The following is a 22,113-nucleotide window of genomic DNA, read 5'->3' on the forward strand; positions in this document are numbered from 1 at the left end:
CAAAACAGTTTGTTTTCATCAAATCACAGACTCTTATTTCTCGCAGTCTGAGTCCTTCAGGTGTCCTTCACACAGGACAGACCATAAAACCACCTAATCTCTGAAGAAAAGCTAAAGTGACCTCCTCTTTACATGACATGGCCTCCTCTCTTCTTCATGCTCAGTTCGTCCTCCATCTACAAAAAACCCTCGCCAGTGACTCTTGGTTTTTATTCTGTAGCCTTTTTCAAATCTTTGCCTCGACACAATCCTGTCTCTAAACTTTGCATCAGGCCCGTTCACCTCATATCTTCATTAATCTGTGCTCTGATTTGTCAGCTGTGAGACCAAATCTTTCCAAATCAGATTCATTTTGCCTCATAAATATATTTTTATTGTGAACTGCATATCATTCCAGATCAAAACAAACACTTTTATTTTGAAATCCTGTGGAACGTTACCGTTGATTGTGACATCACGATGGATTATCATGATATATTTTTACGATTCTATCGCCCTGTCTCAAGTAAACAGTTGTTTTTTATGAAAAAGTTGGACTGTTTTTAACTTGACCGGCCCCCTACTGACCAGACTTTTTAGTTTGAGGCTCCTTTAGGGGTATATATATATTATATGTGTGGGTGGAGTCAGTCAGCTCATCAATGTGACAGAAAACAGTCTGAAAACCTATGTCAGATTTATAATTATGAGCTATTGAGTGAGGAAACAAGTGGGGTTTTTTGTTTTTGTTTTTTTTTTGCACAAAGCAACACAATGTAAAGAAATAAATTTTATTAAGCAGTTTTATTCTTGTTTCATGTGTGTGTGTGTGTGGGGGGGTGTTTTTATGAAGCAATCACAGTAAATCTCTCTCTCAGAGCCGACAGTAAATGCCGCACAAGGATACTCTGGTCAATTTTGTAATTTCTTGTCAATATCATTTCTAATTTTGTGGTTATGTTTTTGAGGTTGAGCTTTAATGTCAGTCTGCTGAAAGTTTTCAGTTTTTCTTGTCTTGTGAAATTATAGGTCTATCTATAGCATCTTGTTTATGGGTTTTAATATTGTTGTCTCTTCACTTGTGTCCTCTTAATGTCTTTCATGTCTTACATAAATCACTTTGCACTGACTTGTTGCTGAAGAGTGTTACACCACACATGGAGATATTCCAACACATCAAAAAACAAAACATTCAAGAAGTGAGAAACAGAAAAGGGGTGGTGGGGGTTGTTGTCTCACTTTTATTAGCTGTATATTAATGTGTGGCTCTAACCCAGAATTGACTTTTTTCCCCAACGGTTCCTGAAGGCACCCTCACGCGACTCCTCGCGTGCGTCGCTGCGCAGAGGTTGCGCACATCTGCCTTTAATTGACTGCCTTTATAGCGTGCGCGCGTGCACGTGTGCTCCACCGTTCACAGTATTGAAGCTGAACTTCCCAGAGCTCCACAGTCACATAAGCCCTGTCTTTGTGGACTGAATGCTGCCACACGAGGGCGCTGTACGCCTTATTATTAATAATCAGCACACTTGAGGTAAAACAAAAGCCTTGAAAGCAAATAGTTTTACTACCTGCTTATTAAAGCTGACGTGTTTGGTCGCACTCTATAACAGGAGTAGTTGGGCTGTGTAGATGAGAGTAATGCGGTTTTTCCAGTGGATTTGGGTTTTGTTCTTTTATGTTTGTTTTTCTTTGACTATTTACCAAACTTCAACTATAGACTTGTTTCAGTTAAGTTTAAAAGACTGTGTGTTGGTGATCATTATGGCATTTGCTTCTTATTTTCTCCCTTATTCTTAGACTGAATCAATCAATATATTTATTTATTCACAAAAATTAAAAGAAAATATATACATACATGTATGTATGTATAAATGTATATATATATATACACACATATATATACACACATACATATGTGTATATACATATATGTATGTATGTATAAATGTATATATATATACACGTATATATATACACACATACATATATATGTGTATATACATATATATATACACAACTATGTATATATATACATATATATATATATACACGAGTATATGTATGTCTGTAAATCAAAAAAACTGTCCAACTGGCCCACAGGCTTTAAATTTGGCTGGTGACGACTGAGGGCACCTGTGCAGATGCCGACTTTGAGGTCATTCAGATAAAAAAAGAGATATTGGTAGAAATGAGACAGATATAGACTGCACGTCGCTTGATGAAATGAGATTCTGTGCTTTTTTTGTTGCAGTAAACCTTCATGCAGTGTTTAGTGTAACAGTTCAAACCTTTCTCTCAGCTCCTCACAGTGTCTGTCCTCTGTGTCCTCTGGTGTCACCACCCACAGCTGCAAGACTAATGTGCTGAGCAGGCAGAGCTTTGTCCTCCATCAACCCACCAACTCCCAGCGGCTGCAGCAGTGAAGCTTGTTTGAAGACCGCAGGAAGCAAGTGGGGCTGTAACTGTGTTATCTGGAAAGATTCCTGATTGGTTAATGGTTGTGCTAGTGGAAGACAGTGGTTTGAGATGGATGGATTTAACCCCTCGAGACTGTGTTGTACTCATGACTGATCAGTAGATTTGTTTTTCTTCTTCTTCTTCTTTGTTCCTCCCAGTACACAGCACAATAAACATAAACTTACAGTGTCTAGATTGCCCTCACCTTTTGTTTTCTCAATAACCAGCAATGACACACGTCACCTGAGAAGATACAACTGGAGACATGTCAAAATCAGGAGGGATTTATTGTAACATTTCAACATCACAAGCCCTTTAATCGTTTTTCCCCTTCAGACAACAGAATCCACAGCATGAAGACAACTGCACAGACCAACAAGAGTCTGCTCACACTTTAGTTTTGTTTTTTTTTAAAGAAAGAAACAGAAGCTCTGTTTGGCACTCAAATGTCCCCTCCAAAGTTTAACAGTGTTACAACAAGTCGGCCCATGGGCTCTTACGTCCTCATCAGAGACATTTAGCTTTGACTGAACAGTGTTCTGAGCTGTTTCACAGTAAAAATGTCTTCAGGCTGCCCCGGCAACACGTGGAGAACGGTGGTTCAGATAATCCAGAGGGAATCCTTGATGCAAGGCATGAAACCACTGCATTATCAAAACCCTTTGTTCTCACACACGATGAGGGAGAAAGATTAACCTTCAGCTGCAGAAGTTTTAGCTACATGACTGACAAACACGGGATGAGCTCAGCTCTAGAAGCTGCTACAGACTGGACACAGTGATAGTGGTTAGATACAGCAGTGGGAATTAGGAAAAACTCAATTTGTTCCCACTAAATATCTTTCAGTGCGAGTTAGTAAACTGCAGTGATATTCACATTATATCGTAAGCGGGCTGGGTTCAAAACAATTGATTTCCCCCAAATCGTTTCAACCTCATATATCAAATCATAAAATCATTCCATCAATCTCTTAATATACTTTCATACCACGCTCCATCCTTAATACAAAACTTAACATTACTGTCGTTTTCCTCTGATGGGCAAAAGGGCATGGACGCAGGACAAGCTGTGCTCACAGCACCCTCCGATGGACAAATTGGGTTATTAGGTTGAAGTTAGAATGATCACCTATACCAGTGTGTTGTAGAGTTGCAGTGTGCGGTCTTATTAAGTAATAAGTGCATTCATGTAACTGCTTTGGGGTCAATTTCCAATGTAAATATTCATTTTTATTTTAAGATCTCTTTCATAAACATGAAAATGTCACATTCAAATTCAATCAATCTGGACCTTATAAATTGGAATGGATTCAAAAATTTAGTTGTGATGCCCAGCCCTGTACATTTGACGATGAGCATGGTGGACAGAAAAGACAAAAAAAAGAAAAGAAAAAAAGTACAATATGTCACAATATAAAACACCCCACCCAATAGTGTGTGTATATATATATATATGTTAAGAATGAATGGCTTCCGAGTCTGTCTGCAAAATGGTGTCGGAATGTAGTGTAAAAATGCACAGACACAACATCTGGATGGAACCGAGTGAAGCGCAGCGGGATTCACTGCACAGTCCTACGACTATATCTACCACTTCAGATCTGCTGGAGAAATATTACACGTCAACAAAATAAATAGACTCTTATGTACAACGGACACACTGCTGCACATGTGGCTTTTAAGCGGCTCGCTGAAATGCGGCATTTGTGCTCACGGCAGCCCTGTTACTCAACGTATGTGAAGCTTATTAATTAATGCAGACATGTCACTGAATCTTTTGTACCATGTCATCTGATCCACCATGCGGGACTGTTCAGAATGTTGGTTTGGGTTTATTCAGATCATTAGCACAAAAAAGATGTTTCCTGTGCCAATTTTAGTCTAGTTCTCCCGTAAAATCAATGTGTTCACCTCATCTTTACATAAGTCAACATGAAACAAACAATCTTTGCCTGAAATTATACTCCCAACCTGTGATAATGGGCCCCAAACTAAGATTATGTCAGTTGTGACTAAATGAATTTGAATTTGTAATTCCATTATATTCCCTAAAAGTTCACTCAGGGTTTTCCGGATACCAGACAATGACCAGAAACAACTCCAGTCTAATGTTTTATTATGCTAGCGCTATGATTAAGTGTAGAATAAGTGGTTTAAATAACCGCACATAGTGCTCCTTCTCTGTTGTTCTTTTCATCGATAAGTACATGGGTACAATCAGGAGATTAAGGGCATCCTTTCTTTAATTATAGTGACCTGAGGGAGTGGAGAGGCCCCATTATATAAAGTATGTGGCTCTACCAGCAAAGAGCAGTATGTGCCCAGTAAGTGAGCAAGATTTACTTTTAAAGAAAAGAACTAAACAGACACAGCAGGACTGTCACAAAACCACTTTAGTTTTGCTCTGGGCTGGATTGCAGGAATGTTTTTCACTCCGATTTTCACTAACTACCGCGTTAAACTGGTCTTTCTGTTCATATTCCCTTTAAATAATAGCTATGAAACTAAGATGCTGTACACGATCATATCAACATTTAATGTGTGCGTGTGAAGTCTACATTCCCTTTTCAAAACCCTACAGTTACTATTCATCAGATTACTGTTGTGCTAAAGGCTAAATGTACACAATTTAAAAGGAATAGTTGAACATTTTGGAGAAATAAGCTTAACTGTTTTCTTTAGGTAAGACGATGAACAGCTTAATACAAAGACTGCAAGTAGGAAGGAAAAACGAACAGTTGCTGCTCTGCAATGTCGTCTGTACACCTAAATGAACAGCTTTGACAATTTGTGCCTTGGTGCAGATACTGCAGAAAAGATTAAAGTATTACTGCTTAAAATCACAAATTCTTATTTCTAAATCACAGTTGGTAGACGGATTTAACAAGAAGAAGCATGTATACACTTCATCTTAGAGGTGTTGCTACATGTTGTCTTGGACAGAGCAATACCAGACGTTTCCCTCTAATTTTAGTCTTAATCTTAAGCTACGTATCAACTCATCTCACACTAGAAAAGAGCGCAAGCGTATTTCACTAATTGGAACAAAATATGTAAACTATTTACAAAAGAGATTTTCTCTACTTCGGAGCTTGTAAGATATACAATGTGTGAAGGATTCACTTGTTCATGTCTTGTCCTCCACCAAAGAGGTTACGTTTTTGGCCACGTCTGTTTTGACTGTACGCGACGTAACTCAGAAAATAAAGGATGGATTTTGACGATCATGAGGATGTAGGTTATAGTCCATGGAAGAAATTGTTGGACTTGTGGTGATGTGGGAAACTGAGCAGCCTTGGTGGAGGTTTGCAATCGCTAAGTGCTTCCTCTAGTTATATTATAAACACTAGTTAACCACCTCTGACAAATATTTGGCCCTCATATTAGTTTTGTGAAACTGGTTGTGAATGTAATAAGGTGGTTATTGTATTAGACACAAACATAGTAGTCCCCCATATGCCCCCAAAAATAACTAATCTCAAGATCATATCAAAGCGAGCCAGTCTCTGTGCTGCGACTGCTCTAAACCCACAGATGGATCACGAGTTTTGAGCTAAAAAGGTCAGGTGAGGATGATGTAACACGAGGTAGACCAAGCAACCAGCTAACTAGTTGTGACGCACAGGTTCATGGTCTCTCACACGTCTGCCGATGGCACACTTTAATATGACCGCCGAGCACAGCACATGCTACTCTGCCTTGGATTTTTTGACCTCTGAGGATCCTTTGACCCCAGAGGAGTCTTTGAGGTAGGAGTTGTAGAAGAAAATGGCAAACAGGATCAGGTAGCTCAAATACATGATCACACCCCATGTGATGTTGTCCATGTTGGACGGACAGTGCACCTCGTGAAGCCAGTGGTAAACCAAGCCCAGCACTGCCAGCCCCATCACCATCTGCAGGATCTGGGTGGCCGTGATGATCATGGCGCAGATGCGCGGAACCCGCAGGCCGGCTGCCCGCGCGGCGTAGTAGGTGTACATCAAAGAATGAACCATGTAGTTCATGGTCATGAACCAGCCGCCGCCTGCTACCTTGTCCTTGTAGGAGTACCACGAGTAAACAAGGACGGTGATGTGGTGGTACCAGTGCAGGAAGATGAGGCGCTGCTTACGGAGGATGATGAACACCGTGTCACCTGCGGGAGACGGTGGACAAAAGGGCCATGAAGTCATTCTCAAGTTCCAGGGTGGGACTATTAAAATACCTATAGCTTATGCCCATAACGTAGAGCTGATTGAAAACTGAATTTCCACCAAGCACTGCTATTATTATTTCCATTATTATTATAATATCAAAACGCTATCTTTCAATTATGATAATAAAATAGTCCGCTGATAATTATTGCTTTGATCATCAATGTTAACTGATATGACCACTTTTATTGTGGTAAATATACTGGCCTTATTGCTCAGCCCTACAAGATAACAAGAGGCTGTAAAACCTTCACTTTTCAAATCAAATTTAGCCCTGTTTTTTTATCCTTGAAATCTGAACTCAATCATTTTTCCAGAGGTACTGCCTGTGTGTGGGTGTAATGACCTTCGTGCTTAGCCGGCACAGAGGCATGTACTGTATCAGGAAAAGTTTCGGGAAGCCTTACCCAGCTCAGGGGCCTTGCTAAGAGCAAAGGCATAGGCCCAGAATTTGGTGACGGGGCCGCTGTAGAAACTGGAGTCGCACACAGATCGTTTGAAGCCGCTGGTTGAGAGGACATGCGCCATGAAGTGCACAGTCCGGAAAGCTCCTATGATACTGCAGAGTGAACACAGGGAGAAAAATGGCCGGTTACAATAAACAGCAGTTTGTGTTAACTAGTAAGGGAAAGACATGGGACAGGATAAGTGATAACCAGGTTTCCCAGAGGTCGCACAGCCAGCTCGATTCTTAGTATCGATGTTGTTCATTCATTGTCTACCATTTTATCCTCCAAATGAGGGCCGAAGGTCAAATTTCCCCCTGCGGTAAAAATAAAGGACCCTCTTTTCTTAAAAGGTCGCTGGAGCCAATCTCAGCTGACATAGTATAGTTTGAAAGGCAGGTACATGTCCCCAGTCCATCACAGGGCCAACACATAAAAACAAACAACCATTCACATCTACAGGCAATTTAGAGTGTTTGATTAACGCCACATCCTGTGCTATTGAAGAAGACCTGAAACTAGACAAGTAAAATGTTTATTGACCTTGCAAATCAAAAAAGAATTAGGTTAATTTTCCCACGGACTTCCAGCCAGTGGAGTCGCTCCTGGTGGATAATTGTAACATCCGTACTACTTCCTAAATTAGAGCATTGTGTTTTTGAAATGGCTGGTTATTGTCAGGTGATAAATGTGTCGGCACAGTCGTTTTAATAACAGCTGAGGTTTTTTTAAAGGGTTAAAAAGACTATATCTAATCTGACCGACCTCGCCAGTGGTAGATATTCAAGTTTATGATGTCTTTATCTGTACCATACTTGGAAAAAAGTGGTATTGAGCCACCCAACAGCTGACAAGCAGAGAGGGCAGGTTATATGCCCACTGCTCTGGGATTAAGATTAGAGCGTGCGCTCAACCCACCACAGATCATTTCACTCAGGACATCAGCCCCGCCTGCTGAGACCTGCCAACTGGGTCACAATCCACACAATCGCTCCTGGCAGCGATTATAAAAGGTCTGGTTTTGTGGTTTGTTTGTTTTTTAATACAACGCACTATAACACTCTCTGTAACTGAGTTTTGTAGCACAGGCTTTAAATATGAACGTGTCTCTCAAAAGATGATTTTGATGTGCATATTTCTTCTGGGTATTACTACAATACTTCTCTCATCTAATGGCACGTGTCTCATGGTGCATGTGTCTCACCTGAAGATGGCCAGGCTCAGAGACCACAGCACTAGCGGGCGCCGCAGGTTCAGCTTTGGCCTTTCCCTCATGAAGTGCTGACCGGCGAATACAAAGACAGCATACAGGCCGCAGAACATGAATGACTTGCTCCTGTGGACGATAAAACACTCATTAGCAATGCTGAATAACAATGGACTTATTAGCGGACTGTGAATTTGTTTTAATCTATAAAAACAGCCAATTAATTCCACTGAACACTGACAGCAAAATGGTTGACAAAAATGGTTTGATGATAAAGTCTTCTCCCCCCCCCCAAAAAAAAACAAACAAACAATGAAGTGCTATTAACAGTGCAGGTTGAGTGCATTTATTGCACTTAGCAACAAGGGAAATATGACTCTGTTGCTATTAACTCTTGGCAACTGCATTCATTCACTTTTTGTCTTTGAGTCACTCTTGTAACTCAATGTGAGATGTTCTGCTTGTTTTTGCAAGTGTAACAGTATCTGTTCTATTGTTTTTTTAAAGCATTTGTCCAACTCATTCTTATATGATTTTAAATTCAGAGAACATAAGAACACACAGTGTAAATCAGACAGAAATGGTATGAGACCAGCATTTTTGACAGGTAATAATGAGAGGTCACGCCAAACAAAGACTAACGTACATACCGTGATTGAGTGATAACTTAAAAAAAAAAAGTATTGCGTGGGTGTAACATGGTCCACATTCTTTTAAACCTGTTAGGAGTTGCTTGTTCTGCAGAGAACAAGGAAGGAGACTATAGGCAGTTGCAGACATCAAGATGTGATGAGATAACTGTGTTACTAACCTTCTCCATATCACTGAATGTCTAACATGATTTTGGTGACATCTGAACTTTTTTTTTTTTTTCGCTGTTACATGCAGACCCAGTTTAAAATCAGAAGTGGATGAAATAACCTCCACGTGACCAGGCAAAACATGGTACTTTGATCAGCTTATCAAAAGAGGAACAGGATGAGTTCCCCCTGTGACGAACAACAGCACACAACCCTGGATCACCTCATCAGACAAAGGTGATTACACAGCAGCTCTACTGCGATCATCGCAAGATATTACACAATTAAGGTGAACAGACCTTAATTGTGTGTGGGGGACAGTTAAAACAGAATTAGCGTTGCAAGCTAAGGTGTACAACTCATTAATACTGCCTGAGAACAGGAGCCAACATGACAGAGGAGACCTTTCTCTCTGCAAACTGCAACATGATGCTCCACTTTAAATACACTCCACATGCATGTGAATACACGCGTGTGTGCGTGCGTGTGTGTTTCCTATGCAACAGCAAAACGGAACTAATTGGCAGACCGTTGAATAAACAAAATGTGAACTAATAGGCTTATTCACTTAATCTCCAATCATGAATACAATTTGCAGATTTTAAATGCACAGTGTGTCATTTATGCTACTCAACATATATATAATAAGAATAACAAAAACAGCTAGTTTGATGACGCCGGTACACAGTGGGGTATCATGGCAATTGTTGTCCTGTTGTCTCATTTGGATCCTGTGAGCTTTGGCACCATAACGTGCAGCAAATGGCAATGAGTAGTCGTGATCCATTAGAGACAATGCACTTTATTTTTCTTTCAGCTTCTCCCTCTCTGAGAGTCTTCACAACCCTCCCATTTATCCGAGCTTGCGGCTGGCACTGGGCGTACACTGGATGTGGATGTGGAGTGTCCAGTTAACTGAATCAATGAGGATTAGAACCTGTGACCCCCACTAGAACATGGGCTACCCCAGTAGTGACAAATACACATGATAAAAAATCATGTGTAAAAAAAAAAAGGACAGCACACTAGAGAACTATTAGTGCCAAATATTTTCCTCCTCACTCTGACGTTTGCTAGCAGCGATGATTGAAGAGGACGATCTTATCAAAAGGCAAACAAAAGGATAACATCTATGAATATAAAGAACAAAAGGACAAACATATGGGGTAATGTGGGATACCTCGGGAACAATACACATAAAATTAGTCTTGTTTATTTATTTTAATGCAGAAATGCTACATATTATGTTTTAAAATTCTCTTGTGAGATATGTTAAATATGGCAGAGGGGGTTTAGTTTGGTGCTGTAGCAGTTAATACATTAGCCAAAATGTTTTATCTCATTAATGAATTATTTGATAACTGATTGATCATTTATGACCCTTATACATCAAAGACAACCTCAACTGCTCGTCACTTGTTCCTCCCTGACATGATTTACTGCTGCATGTTCACAGTGTGGAGCCTCAAGATGATGAACTGGAGGAGGAATTGGAAGCATCTTCTGGCCTGAAACAAGTGAACTCTTATTGAGCTGCTTCAGTGACAGACATGCAGCATTATCTCAGCACGCGAGCTTTGAGTCACGCATGGCTACACAAAGCTTAAAAAATGTGGTCTTACATGGTTTCCCTGCCGGAGTTTCTCAGTAAGGGGTCACACCCTCTCCGACAAGACGTCAATGGACAATAAAGAAGGCATTTACATGAACAGGAGTGGTAGAAGAATGCTGACTGAGGTAATGTGCTTCCACCTGGGTTCTCCTTTTGTCTTTCTGCGACACCACATTTCATAGTACAAGCCTACAACTTTGTTGACCCTGATTCATGACGAATAATGGGGCAGATTATCCCGCACTGACAAATTATTGTTTAATTCATTGGCAGATTACTACGCTTACACTTTTTTTGTTCTCACAAACCAGTTTAAAGCATCACTAAGACTTCATTTCATCATCCAAAGGTTAACTTGACAAAGTTTTGTCTTGTGATTATCCGTTTTGAATTATTTATCTTAAACATTGCTCTTATTTAAAAGATAAATAATGTATATAGTGCACTGCGGTGTATGCTTATTTACGTTAAGCCATTTAAGTGTTGTTTCTTTCAACAATTGTTGTATTGTATCTGATGGAGGAAAAACAGGAAACTGGTCAAACATCTTCTCAAAAAAGCCAGTCACTGATTTCTAAAGATCAGCCATAGAAAAGACTCAAGTTGGTCGACTTTGTCTTAAACATATGAACATTAGAATATGATAAAATGTTGAAGATGCAACACAATAAAGATGATTTCATATCTGAATCTGCAGCTACAATCTGATACCTCAGAATGTGTATTATTCTGAAAGGAAACTACTGTATTGATTCTTGAAGTGGCTTTTTAAAGCTTTTACATTAATGCATGCCTTTAATTTGCATGCTTTATGTTCCCATGTTTGCAGATGAGATGCTGTGTTTTGATGATGTTGTTGTGTCTGACCCATGAGAGCACAGATGAAGTCATATCGTCGTCAAGGACATTTCGACACTTTATTCACATTACTCAGGATAATGTAAAGCGGTTTCGGCCACTGCTGTGAAACAATAAAGAGCATCATGAATGACATAAGAGCAGGAATATTTGATTTGAATTAAAAAAAAAAAAAAAGATGTGTCTGCATCAGCAGCTCTGACACAGGGCGGAAAGTACAGACTGAAGCCCGCCACCCAACACACACTGCTGAGAGGGGGGAGGAGGAGGAGTAGGTGGACGTCTAAATTTTTAGTTTATGTCGTTCTATTTCAGTTAGTGTGTAATTCTCCTCAACTCACCAGTTCTCCTGCATCCATTCCAGCGCACTGCGTACGTCGAAACGCCGCTCAAAGTCATACTCCGCCAGCGACAGTCTGGGCGCACTGCCGTTCATTGTTGCCGGTTTTCCTTCCGCTTAAAAGCCCGCTGTGTGGGCGAGTCGCTAAGCTAACTGCGCCGAACTGTGCCGCACACAGGGAGGAGTGAGGACGGAGGAGAAGACACCGTCGCTCCAGCTGCTTTGATGCTGATATTGGACAGCGACTAAGCGGTCAGAGTCCGAGTCCGAGGCGATGGGAGGATGCGGCACCACCAGAGGTACTTCCCATCTGCACGAGCGTTATAATCAAACAAACAGCTTCCGCTTTAAACTGTCAGAATAAAAGAGCTACAACGCACTACTCGTCAGAGAACTACGATGGCGTTCTTCTTTTTTTCCAAATAACGTTATTAACTGTTGTGAATACAACAAAGCTCTTATTGCCATGGGTTTATAAAAAAATAAGGATTACAAAATATACAGAAAAGAAAAATACATTCTTTCACAACTCTCCTAGTCATAATCCCTGAAATTCCCTAATTTTCCTTTGTTGATTTATGCATTGGGGTGAGTGTGGACATGTCTTTTCTCTTTGGTCCCTCTGCAAAATGTGAAATGTTTGGGCTGCTGGAAACACACATGCTAAATGATGGCCTCTGTGGAGCAAACCCTGCACCGTAATACAAGGTAAATAAATAAAACAAATGTACTTTAGGTAAACACTTTTTATTCTTATACACTTGTACACGTATATGTATGGGTCGTGGTATATTTAATTTCTGTCGGTGAACCCTCACTCGACATTTAGAAAAGATTACCCTGACTCACTGCATAGCCACGTGTTGTGTACTCTTATTGTGAAGGTAAAAAAACTTAACTTCCTGGATGCCTCACGCGTAGTGTCAGCACGTTCTCTGGTGTCGGGCGTAACTGTCGAGAGGCGGGGCTTGTGTGTGACGTTTAATCACCAGGTGGGATCAAACAGACAATCTTAGACTTGGACTTTCTCTTTTTTTATATATGTCGTTATACGTTATACGTTATATATGATATATATAAATAGATTTATTTATGTTTATATATATACGCTGTGTTTTTACACTTTTATAAATATGTATAACTTTTGAAAATAGTTTTATTTAAAATATGAGTAGTAATAATAATAATAATAGTAATAATAATAATAAGAAAAGTATGACGTTTTATACCATGCAGGGCATGGATAGTTTAAATGAACTTGGCCTTTGTTGTCTTTACCTTTTTTTGACCTGATATAAACCTGAATCAAACTAATTCATGGTGTCTTTGAAGCATCACTTTCACATACATGTGACTTAATCTACATTGTGTTATTGTTGCTTTTCTTAATCCACATATTTTGGACTGTTGATGAGACAAAGTTTTCTGGTGTTGATTTGTGATTTTTCAATATATACAGTATGTAAATCAGGGATTTTATTTCTCGATGTAGTCACTTATAATATAAAGTATAAAAACAGCCTTTAGCCTCTTGCCTTCACGTGGTAGTCATACGGAAATATCCCTCACACACCTGTACAGTGAATAGCTCTTTATCTTTACTGGCCAGTTGTGTCATCTGTAGTTGCTTCATAAACCTGAATTTGCTCATTGATGTCTTGTTGGAATCTGTGCTAAAGGGCAGTGAGTCACTTCACAGTTCATGTGAAGGTGGTGCAGTTACACAATAGTCCACTGAGCAGCACTCGACACAGTCTGGGCTGATTTACGAACAGGGCAAATGTAACAGGGTTCATTATGTTGCAACTTATGTGACTATGTACATTAGGCTCTTAATGTAGGCCCCCTGCCATACAGCAGTGCTTTAAATGTGGCATTTACTTGATACACTTGTATGCCAGTCATTTTATAATGATAATAAAACACAAGGTCAAAGATCAAGGCTCACAAAACTGATATTATGAGGAAAAGGTGTGTGAAAATAGTAGAATAACGGCAATGAAAATGCCACAGCAGAGAATTCAAACTGCAGGTGTTACATTTCTGCAAATATCCTGTACGGAACGGAAAGGAGCATCGACAAACACAAATTGGAGAAGATGGTGCATGAAAATCATCATCATCATCTAACCGCTTTATCCTCCACCAGAGGGTCGCGGGGGGTGCTGTGCCAATCTCAGCTACATCGGGCGATAGGCGGGGTACACCCTGGACAGTTCGCCAGTCCATCGCAGGGCCACACACAACTAGAGACAAACAACCATTCACTCTCACACTCACTCCTATGGTCAATTTAGAGTGTCCAATTTACCTAATCCCCACATTGCATGTTTTTGGACTGTGGGAGGAAGCCGGAGAACCCGGAGAGAACCCACGCACACACGGGGAGAACATGCAAACTCCATGCAGAAAAGCCCTTGTTCCAACCGGGGCTCGAACCCGGGTCTTCTCGCTGCAAGGCGAGAGTGCTAACCACTACACCACCGTATGGCCCCCGGTGCATGAAAATATTAATTAAAAATAAATTATGCTCTATATGCTCATTATTTCTTGAGGGATATAAGATGTTTAGAGTATTTGTTTTTACAAGAACAGTAGAACAGTATTTCTGATTTTCCTTCCCCAAGTACCACTAGAGGAAGCTCGGCAGTACATGCGCCACAGTTTGAGAACCATGGGCATAGGCAATGACCTGACTCGTTTTGCATTACAATAATAATCTACTTTATTTATGATATACAGCACTTGAAAAACAATTGGGCAAGGCTGTAGATTATGTCTTGAATCTTGAAAAAAAATGTATGCATGGTGACCTGCATTAAAGCTGTATACTGCCCCACAGAAAGAAAGGACAAAAAGATCTGGCACCGTCTACTGGACAAAGTGTGAACAGTTGTTGTGTTGGGGGAATAAAGCATCTACTTCTCATTAAGTATGTGGAGCAGATTGTGTGGGAAAGAGAAGTGACCGAGAGTCTGTAAAGAGTCTGAGAGTCTGAAACTGAAAAGTGAACACAGTGAGCCTTTCAGCAGCCGCCAAGACACAATCTTTTCATGCATTTCCATTACCAAAGTCTGCAGTGCTCCTCTATTCCAGCAGATGGCAGCCGAGAGCAGCAATTTTCACTGCAGCAATGCAAATTTAAAAAGGAAATATACTCTACTCTATCGTTTATTTCTTTTTATGCCTAATTTTTCCATGATTTGCATACACCAACATGAGTTTTGTGACGTTCTTATCGACTCACATCTTTGTATTGGCTTTGTATGTAATCTGTGCATGGAAATGTGCTTTGTGTATGATGTGAAAACACCTGTAGTCGTTTTCAGTGACCTCAGTTCAGCGTTACACTTGAACTTGCTGTTGTCTGAGTCCGGCAGTTTGATTTGCTGACTATCACTAAGTTTCTCACTCCCTCTCAGTGTTCCCACCTGCTCACCAAAGTGCACAGTGGGGATTTAAGAGGGTCAATTTTCTCTATTACAAGTCAGTGACCCATTAAAATGATTTTTAGATGCTATTTTAATGGGATAAACTATGTTGTAGTAGTTTTAAATATGGTTTATATTCAAGACCCTGCCCAGGATGTGGACACAATCACTCACAGAAATAATGGCATAACAGGAAATAATAGATCTTAGCCACTTAGCCATGTCTATGCCTGGTTTATTTGTCCATTAGACTATTTTGTTTTCACCCGAAAACTCAAATTGTGTCACTTTGTAAACCACACACTCCCTGCACCAGAGTCCATAAAGAAAATGGGTAATTTTGCATCATGCACACAGGAGTTGCCTCCACCAGTAAGTTTGAATGTGTTATTTTGTGAAGTAATTGCTTGAAATCCTTTGTTTTGTTTGACCTCAGTGACAGAAATTTACAAAACATGCAGCACACCAGCAGCTCTTGTGTCCACGCAAGCTCTAAATGCTGATTTACTCTGATTATGGATTTTGGTGTGGGTGAGCCATATAAGGCTGTCTAATGGCAAGATATAGCAGCAAACATATTCTTAAAATAATGTAGAATTATATCAGATTATATCAGATGAGCCTTTTGCTCAGTGACGAAAATCTGTTTTTTTTTTTTTAGTGTCCAGGCCATAGAACAGGCCTATTCAAACTCTTATATTCCTACAGCCTGTAAACTCTCTGTAAATGAATCTGACTTTCGGCTCACATTTTTGGAACACCAGCTATTTTCCTTTTTGAAGACTTTATGTGAAAATGGACGTAATGTTCTATTTGCAAAGTAAACTCTCGCTGTGAGGCTTCAAGATTTGTGATTTGACTATAGTGTTAAGGCTATTAAAAAAAAGTTGCATAGTGTTGCTTTAACTGATAAGCCACGCGACTAACAAGTCCGTGCTCATGAAGGAGGCAGAGACTGGGCATGCCCAACCGGTGGGGAGGGAGAGAGAGAGTGGGGGTGCGTTGGAAAAACGGAGAGAGAGAGAGAGAGTTGAGATCTGTGAGCTGTTAAGGCGGACTGAAAAAAAAACTCGACGAGGATCTGTTCTTTTTTTCTTCTCATGCAGCATCACGTCTGTGTCTACCTGACGTGGAACATAGCGCCCCCCATCCTCTAATATCATGTGCACCGCAGTGGCACTGACAGCGTGTTGGCTGCAGCAGACGACGATGCAACAGCATCTCATCATCTGTGTCACCGCAGAGACCAGCACCACCACCACCTCCACCACCACCGCCGCCGCTGCTGCTGCTGCTGCTGCTGCTCCGCAGATCACATCACGTTCCTGGTGAGTAGAGAGACCTCTCTCCGTGTTTGTTAGTGAAGGAATGACTGGAGTGAGAATGTTCCTGGTGCTGCAGCTTTTTCTCCTGCTGCTTCAGATCCATATGCAGCAAGTGTAATAACAACTTGGTCCAGGTACACAGTGAGTGCTGCTGCTGCTGCTGCTGCTGCACACTGCATCGCAGTATAATGTGTCACATCAAGGTGGGATGCACAGAAAGGTCACTGACGCATCTGTGCGTGCCAGTCACTGTCCGCATAAACTGTAGCTCGAGTCAAGTTTTTGTCCTTGGCAGCAGAAGTTGCCATTCTGGTGTTTTTCAGGTGAGTGTGTACGTGAGAGGGTTTAATAAAAACTTGTACCTGCACTCAGGTACACTGGTGAATGCAGAGACACTTCATATTTTCTCTTAATAACAAATGTGAATGTCCTCTTTTCCTCTGAAAGACATAGGTGCTTGTCTGTGGCTGCACAAAAATTAGACGACACATTAAATGGAAGTAGGAAATTATCTACTATTATCTTGCTTTGTTTGGATTATTTGGCTAATTTGGTCAAGCACAAACAGGGACTGCTTTGTCATCCATTCATAGACTTTTTTCTGCTGTAATTAGACGATGAACCAAGTAGATAATTAACAAACAAACCTGTTCTGCAAGAAGTTCTCACTTGTTCTGGCTCTCAAAGATATTTTCATGTTATATGATGGAAAACTGACTCTTGCCTGTGCAGCAAGAAGACCTGGGTTCGAGATCCGGTCAGAACAAGGGCATTTCATGCAGATTTGGGGATTACGTAAATCGGACACAGCGACCCTCTTGTGGAGGATAAAGCAGCAGAAAATGGATGTATGATAGAAAACTGAGTTTCTTTGGGTTCTGGACCGGTGTAAGGACAACATTTCTAATCAGTATTTGTTAGAAAGAAATACAAAATATGCCTCAGGTTTTCAGTTAATTAAGTTAAGTCATGAATAAAAAGACAGTAGAGTATTCGACATGGAGTTTGACTGACGTGTGATGCTGTAGCATGACGCTCCTGATGATAAATTGCACTGCAGACAAACTATCGTCCCCCTCTGCAGCTCAGACAGGACAGAGCTGCATGACCGGTTGAAGACCCTGTCAAATGTCCCCCTATATCAGCCCCACTGCAGATCCATTACCTGCCACCATGGGCAGCTGGAAGCATTTTGTCTTCATTTGTTGCACGCTTTATGAATCCCCCATCTGGGGCTCGGTCTGAGTTTTCAATGTATGGACGGGTGGGGGGGAGACTGGGGGGTAGAAAAAAGACCCCATTCTTTGGTTCCTGGACAGGCAGAGAGGTAAAACAGTCACACAAAGATGCACACACATCTACTCCGTCATGTTTGCGCGGCTGTATGAGTCTCTGTGGAGTCCGCTGCTCTCAAAGTCAACTTCACCCTGTTTGTGTTTTCCACGCTGCAGATGTAGAACTCTGGTTTACCTTTATTCAGAATTCATTTTACTACCATGGCCTTGTTTTCAAGTTTATAAAAATCTACTGACTATGACAATAGTGAAGAATATAAAGGATACGCCAATAAAAAAAGAGACCAAACCCAGCAATGTTATATTCTGACCCCCACAATTGGGCGACAGTAGCTCAGTGGTAGAGCGATTTGTCTTTCAACTCAAAGGTTGTGGGTTAGATTCTCGGCTCCAGTAGACTACTTGTCTATTGTCCGTTGTATCTTTGGGCAAGACACTTAACCCCATGTACCGTCAGCGTGTGAAATGGTGTGAAAGATGAGTGATAGAAAAAGCACTGCACATATTTTATGTGTAATAAAATGCGAGTGAATGGCAAAAATGTATGTAAAGCAGCTTTGAGAGGTCATCAAGACAAGAAAAGCGTTAAATAAATACAGGCCGTTTACCGATTGTGGCTCTCAAACTCCAGCTCAACTCAGGTTTCATATAAAAAAAAAAGGCTCTGTATAATGTATAATTCTGCAGAATGAATGTCACTCAGATAGCAGCAAGTAGTTATGTGCACCAGACTGACAGTAAAAGAAAATGGCTAGTGAGTCTCGTGGAGTATTAAGCAGCTAAAGAAAAGGACATTTCCATCAGGAGGTGGTGGAGACCAAAACCAGAGCTAAAATAATAAGAATATTGACCTATCAGGTAGACACAAAAGTGTTGCTTCATAAACCTTTGTTGGACAACATTTACACACAGTTTAAGCATTTAAAAAATAAATCAAATTCTTTTATAGTGAAGCAAGTTGTGGTTCAATTTGTGTTTTTTGTCACAATCAAATTTTTTTTAAAAGTGCACGATTTTATCATTTGTTTCTCTTTGAAATAAGATAAACATGTCGTATACGACCCACAAACATCTCAGAGTACCTTTAACAGAGTACAAAAGAACTAACACTGCGATAAAACAGATTTCAGTAGGAATCGATGTAGGAATCTTTGAGGGACAGTGACAAGTGTCTCTCCAGTTATTTATTCAGTTATTTCTGGGGGAACACACGCTGGGCCATTAAGAAGTTGGATATGGGCTGCATGTGGCCCACGGGCCACTATTTGAATGGACTGGCTGTACATCATCTATACATTTCAGATATACCCGAGACGGGAGATAGGCACTGAATAGCAGCTTCAGTGTGTGTCTTGTTCAGGGTGATGAAGGATCGTATCACCGGGTGGAATCAGAGTGTGTTTTTAATAGATTTTGAAACAACAGAGCTCGGGAGCACAGACGTGTACAAACGATTCCCGTGAAAATATCATCAGCCTTCTCCTGTAGTTGGAGGATAACAGGTTGTATACGATGCAGGACACACACACATACAGTAGATGCATTGATGGTTTGTGTCGCCATTATGTCTCATTGCAGAATGAGATGGTCAGCCTTCTCTCTCTCTCTCTCTCTCTCTGCTCTCATGTTGTTGATGGTGCTACAAAAACAGCATTAGTGACCAGAGCGGCGTTTTTTTTTCTTTCCTTCCCACGTCTGTTTTCATTTCTTCCTACATTCTCCCACTCTTCACTCTTTCACGCTTACTGCCTCTGTCTTTTTCCTTCTTAGTCCTGTTGTCTTCCCATCATTATGTCTCAGTTGTTGTTGTTGCCTCTTTTAAGAAGTCACTGTAGCGGTTATGAAGATCTGTATCTGGGTTGTGTTCGTAATAATCTGTGCTGCATGCCAAGAATACATTTCGGAGGTACGGGTAGTGGGAGTGTTTAGGAGGTGAGAGCGTTGGCATTGATAGGGGCCTTTTTAGCGTTTGGATAGGAGTGAGCTTGTGTGATGATGGCGAGCATTAGCATTTTGCAATCCTGCTGTGTTTTCCTATAACGAGTGGTCATCTGCTCGTAGCTGCTCTAATCTGTGAGTATTTCTCTGTATGTTGGTTGCGGTGCAGATTGAGAGCTTTACAGGATTCAGTGTGATTAATGGAACAAATCTGTTGTACAGGTGCTTTCTCCTCGTTACATGCTCCTTGAAACTCTGTCCCATTTTGTTTTACTGGTCATTTGATAACAATGCAATATGTGTGTGGGGTTATGGGCTTCATACTTGGCTGGCTGTTAGATAACATACCAGTGCCAATAATTGATTTCCTTGATGCTTGATAGCCCCCAATGCCCCACTAAAGTGTCTAGCAGCAACTGTTATCAGAGTTTGTCTAGTTTCAAGGGTTCTAGCACAGGAGTAAAAGTTACATAAATCACAAGCTCTGTTATGGATTCCTTAATATTTTATAAATGAAAACTGTGTGGAACTGTATGTGTTATAATTTAGAATCGAGAAAGTATATGTTTTGTTTTACTGTTCGGTTTGGTACAGTACGGTTTGGAATTAATTAGGCCTGAATAATTAATGGACATTTCAATAAAATGCAATATGGCTTACTGCAATTTTCAAAACAGAAGTGATGTAATATTTATTCAAACCTAAATACGTATGAAAATAATAGAGTAAATATTGTCCTGACCAACACATCGATTCTACAGACAGAAGAAAACATCTTTGTTTTGTACAGATGTGCACACATAGTAGTCATTTTGAATGTGTTACCATTCCCATCGCAATTAGATATTTATTCCAAATCGTTCAGCCCTATTTGGAATGGTAAAGCCCTCGGTCAGGCTCGAGTTTCAACTGAAACCAGCACCTTTACTTGGTAGTAATTCACGTCCCAATTTATTTATTCATTAATGTACACATAAATGTAAATATGCAAGATTTACACCATCTCCATCCCTTGGCAAGCCAATGCCAGCCACATAACACAACAGAACACAACATATTTCAACAATTACAATAAGATTTAAGTGCAGAATAATAAGAGACAATGTTAAAGGAGATTCAAGTGCAATCACCTTATGTTGGTGTGTTTAGTCTTGAGAAATTGGACTTAAATGTTTACATGTATTTTAAATTGTAGTCCAACTTGGACTAATACAATAAAACTTTTTTTTCTGCCCTTTCACACAAACACAACCCCAGAGTATCAAAACTGAAAATTCTATGTAAGGTCTACTTTACTTGTCTCCAACACTAAATCAGTAGTTACCCACAGCCTCACACATCAAAAAGTGACAATGATACTTCAAGAGAAGATTACTGTCTAGTTTGCTCAAAGGAAGAACTCTGAAATGCGTCTTTTTGTGTGCATGCTTGATAAGATTCTGAGACACAAACTTGATATTTTGCCTTTGTTGGAGTCATCACGACCTAATTGCAGTCAGAATGTGGAGAATCAAACTGCTGAAACAGCCTTAGACTTAGAAAACGAGCTGGTTTAAAAATAACATTTTTCTTTTTCGCGTATAGCTTGTGAGTCAGCTGAACGGCGAGCTGCAACCATTAAACCTTTCATCCATAAACGTTCCCATCACAGTTTCACAGAGGTGACGTCAGCAAATGTCTCCTTCTATTCCACCAAGCATGCAAAATCCTGATATTTGAAAAGCTAGAACCAACAAAATCTTCATCTTGATTGTTGATGATCAGTTTTCCGTCAGATGATTTATCAACAAATCAACCTTTTCTTTCTACGTAATCTATTATATATTCTTGATGTCACAAAGGAGAGTTGTGAGTATGAGATAGACAGGGACCTATGGTAAGAAAGAGGAGATCCTGTTTCTATCAATGAATGCCATTGTTTGTTCCTGTAGGATTCTCAAGTTCACCATCAGCTGATGGCAATCGACATAATCTTTTAACATGATTGTCCGTAATGTTATTTGTCTGAAATAGAACCACAGTCAAGATGAGAGAGTTGGTGTTTTCCATCCAGGCCACTGAAAGCCTCTCATCCGCAGCTGCCTCAGGAGTGCTGACACTGCAATAGGCCAAAAGCTGGCATGGTGTTGCTTGGTGCAGTGTGCAGTGATGGGCTGGTGCTGATAGCTGCCTGTCATTATCACCTGTTTCACCTCATGCACTTCAGACTCAAAGAGGGAAATGGTGT

General features: G+C 40.5%; 1 protein-coding gene across 1 annotated transcript; it reads right to left on the minus strand.

Moving 5' to 3' along the window:
• Positions 1–2,707: 2,707 nt before the first annotated feature.
• Positions 2,708–12,212, minus strand: LOC122759585 (elongation of very long chain fatty acids protein 6-like). The gene is made up of 4 exons (XM_044014515.1): positions 11,899–12,212; positions 8,285–8,416; positions 7,042–7,193; positions 2,708–6,576 (listed from the first exon to the last, which is right to left on the minus strand). Exons 1-4 carry the CDS (start codon positions 11,991–11,993, stop codon positions 6,128–6,130), a joined length of 828 nt encoding a protein of 275 aa, XP_043870450.1. The 5' UTR covers positions 11,994–12,212; the 3' UTR covers positions 2,708–6,127.
• Positions 12,213–22,113: the final 9,901 nt, after the last annotated feature.

This window comes from Solea senegalensis, linkage group LG18 (genome assembly GCF_019176455.1).
Source record: "Solea senegalensis isolate Sse05_10M linkage group LG18, IFAPA_SoseM_1, whole genome shotgun sequence".
Taxonomy (NCBI): domain Eukaryota; kingdom Metazoa; phylum Chordata; class Actinopteri; order Pleuronectiformes; family Soleidae; genus Solea; species Solea senegalensis.

Coding starts and splice junctions, on each gene's coding strand:
- LOC122759585 (XM_044014515.1), bottom strand. CDS start 11,993: ATGAACGGCAGTGCGCCCAGACTGTCGCTGGCGGAGTATGACTTTGAG. Junction 7,194..8,284: donor CTGAGCCTGGCCATCTTCAG/GTGAGACACATG, acceptor TTCACTCTGCAG/TATCATAGGAGCTTTCCGGA. Junction 6,577..7,041: donor TAGCAAGGCCCCTGAGCTGG/GTAAGGCTTCCC, acceptor CGTCTCCCGCAG/GTGACACGGTGTTCATCATC.